This window comes from Fukomys damarensis, unplaced genomic scaffold (genome assembly GCF_012274545.1).
Source record: "Fukomys damarensis isolate Sample0158 unplaced genomic scaffold, DMR_v1.0_HiC HiC_scaffold_16, whole genome shotgun sequence".
Classification (NCBI taxonomy): domain Eukaryota; kingdom Metazoa; phylum Chordata; class Mammalia; order Rodentia; family Bathyergidae; genus Fukomys; species Fukomys damarensis.
Genome location: NW_022900928.1, coordinates 114,293,719 through 114,308,444, shown reverse-complemented (window position 1 = coordinate 114,308,444; position 14,726 = coordinate 114,293,719). Strand labels below are relative to the sequence as shown.

At 33.9% G+C, this 14,726-nt stretch overlaps 2 protein-coding genes across 3 annotated transcripts in view; both read right to left on the bottom strand.

Moving 5' to 3' along the window:
* Nucleotides 1-6,818, bottom strand: part of Vwc2l (von Willebrand factor C domain containing 2 like) — a 149,281-nt gene extending 142,463 nt beyond the window's left edge. The window contains exons 1-2 of the mRNA XM_010616031.2: nt 6,079-6,818; nt 3,316-3,785 (exon numbers count right to left, since the gene is read on the bottom strand). Of these exons, the coding sequence (XP_010614333.1) occupies nt 3,316-3,705 (390 nt within the window). The 5' untranslated portion in view covers nt 3,706-3,785; nt 6,079-6,818. The remainder of the gene's footprint in view (nt 1-3,315; nt 3,786-6,078) is intronic.
* Nucleotides 6,819-7,437: 619 nt separating this feature from the next.
* Spag16 (sperm associated antigen 16) overlaps nt 7,438-14,726 on the bottom strand; it is a 1,007,960-nt gene continuing 1,000,671 nt past the window's right edge. The window contains exon 15 of one of the 2 annotated variants that reach the window (XM_033764606.1): nt 7,438-7,719. In XM_033764606.1, the coding sequence (XP_033620497.1) occupies nt 7,544-7,719 (176 nt within the window). In that variant the 3' untranslated portion in view covers nt 7,438-7,543. The remainder of the gene's footprint in view (nt 7,720-14,726) is intronic. The other variant, XM_010616032.2, reaches the window with a different exon arrangement.

Sequence of the window (14,726 nt, the reverse complement as noted above, 5' to 3'; positions counted from 1 at the left end):
TGTGGAATTTTAATCTCCTCAGATCAAGTTCAATTACTTCTTAAAGAACAGTCTTCATTTTGCCCATCATAAGGACAAAAGTTTTGCTTGACCAAGCCCCATACAATGTTGATAAGCTTCTGACACTACAATTATAGTAGTACTTTAGAGTCATTTAAATAATTTTTGTTTTGTTTTTGAGTCGGGGGTCTCCTTGTGTAGTTCAGGTTGGCCTTGCACTCACTATGTAGCCCAAGCTGTCCTCGAACTCATTTTACTCCTCCTGTTCCAGCCTCCCAAGTGCTAGGATTACAGGCATGCACTTTCATGCCCAGATAGACATTTGCTTAATTCTTGACTGCTGTTTTTTGTCTTTTTTTCTTTTTCTTTTTTTTGTACCAGGGATCGAACTTGTGTCTTTGTGCTTGCAAGGCAGGAGGCAAAACCATGTTTTTTGTTTTTATATATATCAATCATGCCTTTCTTATGAGCAGGTATTTGATACCTAGATATCTTACTTTCTAATTCAAGTATATCTGCAGTATCTATGTAATAAGCAGTCCAATCAATGCTTATTAGATAAATGCATGTAAAGAATATCTCATATTATCACCTCTTTAATATCAATATTTTTATATGAAAGTTTCATAGCTTTTAAAAAAATTGTTTACTTTTTCACTGCAAGTAGATGTGCAAGAGACAATATCATGGCTAATATTTACTTATATAGTTCACATGAACACGTAGATAATTTTTAAAATATCAGAATTCCTTCATTTGAAAGGCTTTTAAATTGAGCTTCCATTATAAAACATAGGAAATGCCATAGAAGAATCTAGAACATAAAGTAAATTCCAGAGTATCACAATTTAGAAGGGATCCATCATTTATTCATTTTGTGTTATGTGTCAGTCATGATAATGTTACTAACTTCAGATAAATTATAATTTATTATACATTTTTAATACTTCTCCCCCCAAAAAGTGAATGTAAGTATCGGCTAACTCATAGTCATTGTTACTGGGGCTCCATCCAAAAATCATACATTCCAGTGGTGACTTTGGGATTGGAATCCAAGTGAATCTGATCTTATAGTCAAACCGCTTTGAGAAGTTGAACAGATTTTCTTAGTGGAAAAAATAGCATTTAAAAATGGGTTAAAAACTTGATGGTTTTTGACAAGTTACTTAAACTTTCTTTTTTGTTTTGTTTTGTGTTTTGTTTATTTTTTGTTTTTTGAGACAGGGTCTCACTATGTACTTGAGACTGACCTGAACTCACTATGTAGCCTAGGCTGGTCTCAAACTCACAGTGCTCCTCCTGCCTCAGCCTCCCTAGTGCTGGGATTACAGGCGTGTGCCACCACGCCTGACTCTAAACTTTCTTGTCTTACTTTTTCATTATTCCAAGTTTGTCCTAATAGTCTCTAATGGTCTTTATGACTAAATTCTTGTTTAAAGTTGTATTTATATTTTTTTCTAACCTCACATGTTTAAAAGTTTCATGGCACAGAGTCAAATGGAAAATCTGTGCAGATCAATGGGTTAAACATTAGCTATGAATAAACAGAGGTTAGATTATAGTAGGGATATGATTAGAAGGGCACAAGGGCTTATCAACTTTTTGTTCACATATCTTTGGAGTATTTGACAAAGCAACATAGCCCTTATCTTTTTAATGAATTAAATCTATTAAATAGGTGGAAAACTTTTAGTGTTGAGTTAACCAAGTTCATACAATCAGCAACTCTTTTCTTTATTAAATACTGATTACTAAGTAATATAAATCTCAGTGTTTCCACAACACTTTTCTTGCTTTCTACTGTATATAGACATGCTAGGAAAGAGTGACAGAAATTCTAGACATGGCTCTATGAACCATGATGTGTTGAGTACTTATATTTATTTTCATTAAAATGAAAGTGCATATCGATTTTCAACAAAGTAAAAGTAGTTAATATTAAATAATATCAAGAATTTTAGAGATCATAAAGTTATTAGTAAACACATAATAGTATCCTCTTAACTACTATTTACTGGAAATAATGCTATTGGTACTCACCCTTCTAGCTTTTTACTTCCAATATTGTGCAACAAAATTTTATAGTACATAAAGGAGAAAAGTCTAGAATAGCACTTAGATCTAAGAAAGTTGATATAGTAGATACAATTCAAATTTCCATGCTATATGGAATCTAGTTAATATGAATAGATATTCATGGGTAAATCAGAACTGGTTCGAACCCAGAGCCAGGATGAAATGAATTCAATGAAATGCCAGTACACGGTATTCTAGCGATCACCAGTTAAAATCTTTTTTTCCTTATACTGACATCTGGCACTTTCTGACTCTTTTGGAAAGAAAAACTGAATCATTGCTAATAACTGAACATTCTTCTTTCAAATGTGGACAGTCACACTGAAACCTAGCTATATTTTATTTTTATTTATATGATGCTGAGCGCCTTGTCACAAAACTTGGTCAAATGAAATGAAAACATCAAGCCATCAGTACGACATCTCTCAAGCCCAAACTGCCATCACAACTAAAGAGGATATTTTGATTTATTAATTCATGCCCTCAGGATTCATAACTGGTTTGTAGGGCAATTCTAATTAAAAGTAGCCATTGGAGAGAAGAGGATCCAAGGACACATAAAAATGAATGCCAAGTTACTTGAAAGTAAGAATAATAATACAAAAACCTAAACAATACCACACAGGTTGGAAAAAATGAGTATCTTTTAACGGAATTTAGTAAAATCTTCACTCAGTTCTTTGTGAAACCATCTAATTAAAAAGCCAGATGAGCAGAGAGTAGAATAGAGACTCTACTATATAAGTAGGTCCAGTGTTTTTCCTACTGTGAAAGTCATAGTTCAGGAGTGTCTCTATAGTACTTATATTTTTGCACACTACATAAATACTGCAAAACTTCAGTTAAATGGCTCCAAATACAGTGTAACAGCCACAAACAATATAAAACTAACAAAAATTGAAAACTAATTTAATAGACCTAGAACCTATTAGTGAAAATGTTTTCCACTACAAATATTTTATAATATCACAAAAGAAATATTTAAGAGCAAAAAATGAAAGGCATTAATAATGTCCAAAATATTTCTGAAGGAAGAAAGTTATTGTGAAACTCTACAAAAACTAACCAACAAACCAACTGGCCATTTATGAACCATGGTGCTACTTATACTAGCTAGAATCATACTGTAAATTGAAGAAAAATGTTAAAAATATATTTCCAACATTGACTTTAATGCAGCAATACTAAGCATGTGATGTGGAAAATTAATATTCAATAAATATGGAGGGTAACTCATACCTTAAATTCCTCCAAGATTTTGTAATTTTTCCCATGATATTCACAAAAGTTTTTCACTTCTTTGCACTCAGGACAGCATCCATTGTGTTCCACTTTAGTACACTTTGGGTGAATTTTTGGGCATTCTGGCTGGTCACAAACAGGTCCATCTAGAGCACAGACACAGGGACAGTTGGAATGCCCAGGGAAAAACCGTTCTCCCAACTTGTATACAAAGCCGCTGTCATCCACACACCCTTTCCCTCGATAGTCATCAAAGATCAGATTGTCATTACTGGAGGTCTGGTCACCTTCATCAGCAGGATAGTCTTCATGACTGATGGCAGCAGAGGTGACCAATCCAGGGATGACCAATAGAAGTATGCAAGCTTCATGAATATGAAGAGCCATCCCCCTCCTCAAAGGCTTCTAGATGTGCTCCTAATATTACATATACTCAGCTCCTTCCATGGGAATACAAGAAGGGTAGGCTGAAAATAAATATTTAAAGAAACAGTTTGACATATACAAAGAGAATATAGATTCACTTAAACCCAGGCTGTTAAATTATTTGGGTTCAATTTGGAAGCTACTAAGACAATAAATAGACTAAATTCATGCAACTCTCTATATTTTATTGTGAAATTTGGCGAATAGATTTTTGTCAATATATGCATTAAAGTTTGTCCATTATGGAGTCATTTTACATAGGAACCTCCAGCTTTATATTTTGAATTTGAAAGATCTTATTCTGTTTAAATTCTAATGTGATTTTTCCTGAGTCTTAAAAGGTGAATACAAGTCATTACTGACAAAGAGTTCATTAATATTTGGATTCATATACTTTATTTTTCTTTAAAATAGAATAGTTAGTGATGACTATGTTATCATTATTTGTATCAAAAGTCAAGAGATAGTGAAAAATTCAATTCTAAAAGAAAGGGAATAAATCATCATTTCATTGTAGATTCTAAATGAGAAGCAGCCAGTATAAGATCTTTCCTCCTTATTTGTGCCTATAATTGGAGAAAAACAATGGTCTCAACATGAATGACTTGTTTCTGTCAACAAGGATCTGGAGCTTGGAACATAACAAGTAATAAAGAGCATAGATATTCCATAGTGAAGAAGGGAAGCAATATTTAAAATGATAAATAATGCAAAAATTATTCTATTAAAAGGATTTATCAAAATCAATAAAGAAAATTATTTTTCTTGTTGTGCTTATCTTTATTTTACTTAGGAGGTAAGCTCCTAGTGGGCAGGAAGGATATATCATGAATATTTTTTAATAGCAACTAGAGTCTAGTGCTCATGTATTATTCTTTGAACTAGTTATTTCCATATAATTTAAATACTATTTCCACAATTTTGGTAACATGACTTTTGATATAGCAAAAATATCTTCAGGAAATTTGTGCAAAGATTTCATTATAAAACTGTTCATGGGAGTTCCTCAAATTAGCGATAAGGTATTGTCATTCATAGAAAACATGCCTTATTAGTAGGATTACATTGATTCCTATAACTTTTCTTGCTATTAGTACTTGGTGTGAACTGTTAGTAGTGGGCTCTTTTTTAAATGTTTAGAGTAAGCCACACAGAGGCTCTGGGGAAACTGGGACTTCAGGGAGTAGTAGATAAGAAAAAGTGTTGTAAAATATTTCATCTGCTTGTTTAAGTATTATCAGCTTTGTGCCAATGTCACTAAAAGGATATTTTCAGATATGTAAGTGTCATTCATTCGTTTATTTTCAAATTACATTAAGAGCAATGATAAACTATATTATTTTAGTCTAATATATACAGATGATCACTTTAAACAAGATGAAGATGCCATTAGAAAACTTCATAAACTATTACAATTGCATTTTAAATTGGAAATGCAAATTCTAGTAACTGTAAAATGGATGGTAGTATATTCATGTCCTCTTTTCAGAGAACTATGATACTAGAATTCCTCTCATATTCTCTGATGTTAGAATTCCTTTTGGGTAGGTAATGATAAAGGAGATGGATTTCTCTTCAAATATGTCAAAAATAATGAGTCATGACAGAACAAGAAAATGTAAACCTATAATTCTCCTTGAGAAGCTGGAAGCTCCCTTTGACAAAGCATTTTTTCCCTCTTAAATTACTACAGAGGCCACAAACATAATAGAAGCTTCTGAAAAAGCATAGATATATTTTCCTGATTAAAGTATGCATACATACACTTCTTACATATTTAGAAAGTTTATCTTGGAAGAAAAGGAAGCTAGTGTGCATCCTCATAATATTCCAGTAGTATCTGTCAGTGCATGCAAGATAAACCATACCAAATACACATATGATTCTGCTTCAAAGGACACAGACAGAAAATGATCTCTTTGTAAGCCACAGGTAGGCATTAATGTGTAGGTTATGATAAAGGTAAACTTAAAGGTAAAAATAGAGGTGTAATACCCACTTTACATAAAAATTAAACATGCTTGTATTATATGAAATACATTTTAAAGTGCACATGAAGGAAACAAGAATTTCCTTTTAGCATAATAAAGTTCTTAGGCTATTTTTTTATAAAGCTTTCTTCATGACTGAGCTGCTGGATTGCAATTTAAGATACTGTTTTAGAAAATAAATAGAAATCAAATAATATTTTATCTGAAGATTTTTAACACTGCTAAACTGAAGCTCACTTCCTGGCTAAACTTTGCCCCCTCCCAATATTACTACGTATAATTTAAAATGACTGCATCTATTTCTTTGAGAAAACAAACAACTCATATCAAAAGATATACTTACCTAATCACTCTGGAGGTTAATGGTGCTGGAGGTGGGGTCACAGTCCAATAGGAACTAAAAGGTCAGGTGTGTTTTAGAAAAGCAGTTCCTCTTTAATCACCCAAAGAATACATGTTCAGGCATGAATTAAAGGCAGTCCATTCTCTCTACCTCCCATTTCAAAACACAGTCAAGAAGCAGTCTCCTACCCTCCCAGAGAGGAACACAGCAGACACACATAAGAAATATGCTTTGGACCTGTCTTCGGAATTCAACGCAAGAAGCAATTCTGGTCCTGTAGAAATCCAGACCCCAGTAGCAGAATCATATTGAACTTATTTTTAGAATTTTCTTAGATCCTTCTACGAAATTTCCTGGCTGGTTTCACCTCCTCCACACATGAGTTCACTTACGCGATGTTTGCTACGGCAGTAGAGGTGATTTGGCTGGGATCAGAGAATCACAAACAGCGACAGCACACGGTAGCCTAAAGCCCGCTCCGCCGGCAGTACCATCAGCATGGTCCACGGTACGTTGCTTGAATCCCTTCTCACACACGAGAAAATGCTAACCGCGGAGATGAAGCAGAGGAGCAACTTTAGCTGGGATTCTGCCTCTCTGGGAGCAGTTTGCAGACTGCTGATGTGTAGCTCATTCTGCCGGCAGCTGGGAATTCCTGAGCACCACGGACAGCGCCAACAACTGGCTTCGGAGCCCAGCCTGGTCGAAATCCCCTCACTGCTTTAGTCCAGGCTAGAGTGTTCTCCAGACAGTCGCGCTTTACACAGCAGAAGCGTGCATTAGGAGAGGAGAAGCATTCTACGCGAGAGACACTTATTTGCATTGAAATTACAATCAGAAATTTAAAAATTGTAATTATAACTAATGCATTTTTGGATGGGCTGCAGAGATGAAAGTTCCGGAAGAGACTTGAATTTAGATTTAAACCATCTGCAGTCCTTTATTATTATTAGTAGATAAAGCATAATCATTGTCAAAGAACCTGTGAAGATGTATGCTAGCTGATTCTGTCTGTCCCTTTGGTGGCAGAAAGACTTTCTCTGTGCTACATGATTAAACTTCAGGTCTCCTACAGATTGGATTTGATTCAAAGAAAAAAAAAAAGTAGCCGCGTTTTCCTGCAGTTTGTTCTCTAACATTAAAAATCAATCTCCTGTAATTCATCTAGTCTGTCATTAGGCGTCATTGTAAAGCTGTTTCTTCCAAACCCTTAGCAAAGATGCTGTCTCTAAATTCGTATCAAAATGAGAAAGAAAAAAGACCCAGACACAAATAAAAGGAAAAAAAGTTATTATTTTTTTATTGGTAACAGTATGAACACTCAAATGTATGTCCTAAACACGTTTTAAAAGCAAACTGTAAGTGTTACTGACTGTCATGTTTAGCCAATTATTCGCTGGTTTGGAACTGCACGATGTATTTAAAGGGAAAGCCCTCCGCAGTGGCATACGTTGCTGACTGATGGTCAAGACCACATTCGAATTGTGCCGTCAGCGCCTCCGGAAAACAGACTCTCTCCATCGTGAGAAAACACCACAGTGTGTGCCTCGCTTTGGTGGCCCATCAATATGTGAATCTTCCCTGATTTAAGATCTAGCAAGTGAATCACACCAGTGCCACTCGCTTGAGCTAAAACTCGACCTGAGAGAGAGAGAGAGAGAGAGAGAGAGAGAGAGAGGGAGAGAGAGAGAGAGAGAGAGAGGGAGTATAAAGTTTTATTTCGGCCATAGTTTATAAGCAATATAAACAGTGTTTGGTTTCACTTGTGATCTAGCATCCTCATTTTATGTTAGATGTTAGTCGTTAAACACATTAAATAGGAACTAGTTCATTCCTGTTCATATGAAAATAATTTGAGTCAAGATCAACAAACATCATTGATTAGATTTTAAAAGTTTAGAATGGGAAAATAAAGTCTGATGTTCTACATATTTTTTATCCAGAGATCATCAAATGCCTTACGATTTTACTTATATTGATGATTAATAAATAACAAATTGAAAGAAACAAAGCAAGGACATTTCTTCTTCAAATGAATATGTAAAACGTTTCAAAAGGCATACTTGAAAAAATTCACCTATAAAAAAATCTACCTTTATAGATATCAGTCATGCATAATTTATATTTTTAAATTTGTGTTCTTCTTTAAACTTGTTTATCAATGGTAAATCATTGCTTAAAATTCTAGTAATATAAAATAAGTTTGCTGTAAACATGATAATACTCATGGGTTCAAATTTTCTTTGGAGTTGCAGAAATAAAATATCCCCATTTCAAAATTATTTTTTAAAAACTGGTCTCATTTTGTAGTTCAGGCTGGGCTTTAACTCATTAATTATCCTAGGCTGGCCTCAAACTCGTGGCATTGCTTTTGCCTCAGCTTCCCAAATGCTGGGATTACAAGCATGTGCAACTGTGCCTGGCATGGTGAAGTTTTTTTTTTTTTACTCTAATTTAAAGTTCAAAATGCTATTAAACTATTTTTTTGTTACATAAGATAGGCAAATATAGTGTAGAGTGTTCTAATAATTTTCTTACCCTTTATTATCTTAGTGAATTATTTCTTCAAAGAGAAAGCAACTTAAAACTTCAATTTAATTCATAATTTTTATTTTAAAAGTACAGTAATAAACCATCAGAAGACTCCGAGACAAATAAAAGCAATAGAATGTTTATATAACATCAGTACTTAAGGTAGGTAACTGTAACATTATTGCTGTTCATTGGATTATCTAATCACACTTAGAAAGCATATTATCATCCAGTGTTTAACATTCATTAAACTCTTTCAGCATATTAGATGCTGTACATAGTAGCTGATATGAATAATACTAACTCCATTCTGCAGGTGAAGAAAGAGAGGTTTGGGAAGACTAATAACTTAATCACAATGACATTTTATGTACAGAAGGAGGTAATCATAATCACTTCAAATCCATAGCATGAATTTTAGCCATTATGTTTTCCACATTTGGTTATAGCATTGCTACCCATGATGTCTTCTCAAACACCTTAGATACGGGATATAGCATAGAAAATAGGATCTGTCCATTTCACAATAAGATTTTGAGAATTGTATCAACATAAAAGCCGCAGTAAAATATCACAAATGATACTCCAAATCATCATGAATATCTCTGAAACTGAGAGAAGTTTTAAAAGTAAAGCTAACCATGATAAATATGGTCTATATGCAAACCTTATAACTACTGGGCTCCTTCATCTAGAACAAAGCCTGACACAGCAAAAATCCTTAGGATGGATTAGAGTGTCCAAAGCAGCAGATGTGAATATTTATTATAAACCTCCTTCTACAAAGTCTGCAGACAGAGGCATTACATATAGATTTCACTTCCAGCCTCACAGCATAGGCAGTTGACTTACCTAAGAATCAAGCAAATAACTGTTTTTTATAGTCCTACAATAGCTATAAAAGGATCAGTTTATTATTATTGTCGTTGTTGCTGCTCCTGTTATCAATCTAAACAAAACCAAACACAACCAAAGTACTTAAACAAAAAGAAAATGATTTAGCTTTACATTATTGGTGTTTTTCTTTGCTGAATTCAAATCTGTAAAATATCATACATATAAAGAGTTATGAAGGCTCTTGATAAATTCTGAAATTTTTTTCAATACAACAGAAAAAAATGATTTTTTGTTGGAACCCAGTGAAAGGATTATATAATTTAACAGCACTACGCTGGTGTTTGAAAAACTTGTCTTTGCTAGAACATATTTAAGTATGCAAGTATATACTGAGGGTTTCAGGTTTACCTAAAGTCATTTTCAGATTTTCTGAAGATTACATGTATATCATAATTAATGTCTAAAATATGTATAAAGTTATAGTCATGTCAAACTTTACTTAAAGTATATTAGGTAATTGCACAACATGTAATGTCTGACTTAAAGATTTGTTTACATGGAGATGGGGATGCTGACCTCTTTTTTAAGTGAGATTTTTCAAAATTATATACCAGAATGTGCATTAATATGTGGTTGGTATTAAAGAGATGGACCACACTGAAAAACAAAATCAATGTGATCATGGTAGCATCTCCACAAAGTGGTGTATTAATGGAATGCATATGGGTATTTTTCTAAATATCTTGGTGATTGGCAATGGAAAACAAACCACAATACAAACCATTTGTCACCTGAATGTTAGGGTTCTAATGATAAATTTAAGAATGGAAGATTTATTCATATAAGACCTTGGTCAATAGAATGGAAATACAGTAGAAATAAAATCTTAAGTAGTGCCAGTAGAGCTTATGCGAAACATGCACTAATCCTGTTAATGTTAAAAAAAATGTTCATGTTAAAGAAAATATGCCACTTGAGAAATATGAAATAGTAAAAACAGGTGATAATTATATTTATTTCTACTTTAAATATTTTACTACATGTTAGAAAAAATATGACAAAAAATGTCCTATGACATGAAATTCATGAATAATAAAGTAGGTAAAATGTTCTTTAGCACAAGTTTTTTTTAATTAATTGAGTTTATTGGTACATTTAAGGTACACAGTACAATTACATTCATTATTGGGATCTTGGACCTTTATATGACAGGTCTTGGTTCTCATTTTTTTTCCCTTGTCCCTGCCCTCCCTTCACCCACTCCTCCACTCCCCATTTATAAACACTTTATTTCCATTTTTTCATTTTGTCATATTTTTTTCTTTTGCCTTATTACCTTTCTTCTACCCATCCCATTTTCCCTGCACTATTAGCCTTTTTCTTCCTATTTCACGGGGTCAAATATATCATTAGGATCTTACGTACTATTATAGTTTTTCACACCAGAGAAACTACTTGGTATTTACACATGTGTGACTTATTTATTTCAATTAGGAGTATATCCTCAGAGGTTTTAATAAGAACAATTATATTAAATTATGAATATACACATTGTACAAGTTACCCATGGATTAAATGATATGATTTAAAATAATAGGAAGGTTTAGTTGATCAATATTTAAAATAGCCCAAATTGATCTATATAGATTACCTCTACATGACAGGTCTTAGTTCTCATTTTTTCCCCTTGTCCCTGCCCTCCCTTCACCCCCTCCTCCCTTCCCCATCTACAAACACTTTATTTCCATCTTTTCATTAACCCCCCCTTTTTTTCCCCTTATTGCCCTTCCCCTACCCATCTCACCTTCTATACACCTTTAGCCCCTTTATTCCCATTTCACAATGTCAGCAATCTTATTAGGATCTTATGTATTATTGCAATTTATTCACACCAAAGAGACTATTTGCTATTTACACATGTGTGACTTATTTATTTCAATTAGGACTATATCTTCAAGATGTATCCATTTTCCTATGAATGAATCTATTTTCTCATTATTTATGGCTGAATAATATTCCATTTTATAGAAAAACCACATCTTCTTTATCCAGTTTCCAACTGATGGGCAATTGGGCTGCTTCAAAGTTACAGCTATTACAAACTGTGCCACTATAAACATGGGTGTGCATACATCACTGTGTTATGATTCTTTCAGTTCTTTTGGAAAGATACCCAGAAGAGGGATGGCTGGGTCAAATGGAACCGTCAGTCCAAGCTCTTAGAGGTATCTCCATATTGATTTCTACAGTGGTTGCACCAGTCTGCACTCGCACCAACAATGGAGAAGGGTTCCTTTCTCCACATAACCCTGCCAATATTTGTAATTGTGTGATTTCTTCATAGCAGCCATTCTTTGTGGGGTGAGGTGGAATCTCAGTGTTGTTTTCATCTGCATCTCTCAAGTGACCAGTGATGTGGAACATTTTTGCATATATTTACTTGCTGCTTTGACTTCTTTGTCTGAGAAATGTCTGTTCATTTCAGATGCCCATTTTTGAATCAGGTCTTTGTATTTGGCGGGGTGATTATTTTGAGTTCTTTATATATTCTAGATAATAGTCCTTTATCTGAGGAGCAGCTGGTAAAATTTTTTCCCACATTGTATGTTGTCCCTTAGTTCTGCTGATGGTTTCTTTCGAAGTACAGAAGCTTTTTAATAAGATGAGATCACAGTTGTTGATTTGTTGATTCTATCTGCTAGTTCCTGTGCTACTGAGGATTTGTTCATAAAGTCTGTTCCAATGCCAATGTCTTCCAGAGTTCTGCCTTACTTACCTTCCAGCAAGTTTAATGTTTCTGTTTTAATATTTAGATCTTTAATCCACTTGGATTTTATTTTAGTGCCTGGTGAAAGATAAGGGTCCAGTTTTAATCTGTGGCAGGTTGAAATCCAGTTTTTTCAACACCATTTATTAAAGAGGATATCTTTCCTCCAGTGGGAATGGTCAGCTCCTTTGTCAAAGATGAGGTAGCTGAGTGCCTCTGGATTTGTTTTTGTGTCTTCCAATCTGTTTGACTGATCCTCATGCCTGTTTCTTTGCGAGTACCACGCTGTTTTTATCACAGTGGCTTTGTAGTATAGCTTCAAATTGGAATTGTCATACCAACTACCATGTGTCTGTTGCCTAGAATGGCTTTTGCTATTCTAGGTCTTTTATGATTCCAAATGAATTTTTGTATTCTTTTTTCTAGTTCTGTGAAATATAGTGTTGAAATTTCAATTGGCATTGCATTGAATCTGTATAGCAGTTTTGGTAGTATGGCCATTTTCACTATGTTAATTCTTCCTACCCAGGAGCAGGGGATATCTTTCCATTTTTTAATATCCTCTTCAATTTCTTTTTTTAGAGTGCTAGAGTTTTCAGTGTAGAGGTCTTTTGCTTCTTTTGTTAGATTGATTCCTAGATACTTCATTTTTTTGGATGCTATTGTGAAGGGAATTTTATCCCCAATTTCTCTCTTTGTGAGACTGTTATTTGTGTACAAGAAGGCTATTGATTTTTTGGGTGTTTTCCTTGTATCCAGCTACTCTACTAAATCTGTCAATTAAGTCTAGAAGTCTTTTGGTGGAGTTTTTTGGGTCTTCAATGTAAAGTATCATATCATCAGCAAATAATGACAGTTTAACTTCTTCCTTTCCTATCTTTATTGCTTAATTTCTTTCTCTTGTCTAATTTCTGTGGCTAATGTTTCCTGAACTATATCGAAGATGAGTGGTGATAGTGGACATCCTTGTCTTGTTCCTGATTTTAACATGAAGGTTTTCAGTTTTTGGCCATTTAATATGATGTTGCCTGATGGTTTTTCATAGATAGCCTTTATTAAGTTGAGGTATAGACCACCTATTCCAATTTTTTGCAGGGTTTTTTTTTTATCATGAATGGGTGTTGAATTTTGTCAAATGCTTTTTCTGCAACTATTGAGAGGATCATATGGTTTTTGTCCTTGACTTTGTTAATATAATGCATTACATTTATTGACTTACATATGCTGAACCACCCTTGCATCCCTGGAATAAATCCCACTTCATCAGGATAAATGATCTTCTTGATAATCTTCTGTATTCTGTTTGATAGTATCTTATTAAGGATTTTTGCATCTATATTCATTAAGGAGATTGGCTTATAGTTCTCTTTTTTAGTTGGGTCTTTCCCTGGTTTGGGAATCAAAGTGATACTTGCTTCCAGGAATGAATTCAGAAGTATAGCTTCCCTTTCAATTTCATTGAAAAGTTTGAAGAGTAATGGCAGTAGTTCTTCTCTAAATGTCTTATAAAATTCAGTGGTGAATCCATCAGGACCCAGGCTTTTCTTTGTTGGTAAATTTTTAATTATATTTTCAATTTGACTGACTGTAACTGGGGTGTTTAAAATGTTTTTATCTTCTTTGTTCAACTTTGGTAATTCATAAGTACCTAAAAATCTGTCCATTTCTACTGTGTTTTCCATGTTATTGGAGTACGGGGGCTCTATATAATTTCCTCTCTTGTTTGAGCTTTGGATTTTTCTTGCTCTTGTTTTTCTAGGAGTCTAAGCTTCATCATTAGGTTGTTTATTTGAGCTTGCTCTGTTTTCCTAGTGTGGGCATTCAGTGCTATGAATTTTCCCCATAGAACTACTTTCATTGTGTCCCATAGATTCCTGTATGTTGTACTGGCATTTTCTTTATTTAAAAAACTCTCTAATTTCTTCTTTAATTTCCTCTGTAATCCATTGATTGTTCAGGAGAGTGTTGTCCAGTTTCCATGTGCTTGTGAAGTTCTTACTGTTTCTTGTGCTATTGATCTCCAGTTTGATTGCACTATGATCTGATAATATACAGGGGATAACTTAAATTATTTTGCATTTATTCAGACCTGTTCTGTGATCCAATATGTGGTCTGTCTTGGAGAATGATCCATGTGCAGCTGAAAAGAATGTATATTCTGATTTTGTGTGGTGGAATACTCTATAGACATCTATTAAGTCCATGTGTTCCAAAGCTTGGTTCAGTTCTATTATTTCATTGTTGATTTTCTGCCTAGATGATCTGTCAATTTGTGATAGTGGGGTATTAAATCCCCCATTTAATTTGTATTAGTCTTTATTTGGTTTTTTATGTTACTTACTATTTGTTTTATATAGTTGGGGTCATTTATATTTCCTGCATATATGTTTATGATTGTCATCTATTCCTCTTGAATTGTTCCCTTTACAAGGATGTAGTGGCCTTCTTTGTCTCTCTTAATGAGTTTTGGTTTGAAATTTACTTTGTCTGTGAATAAAATTGCTACCCCTGC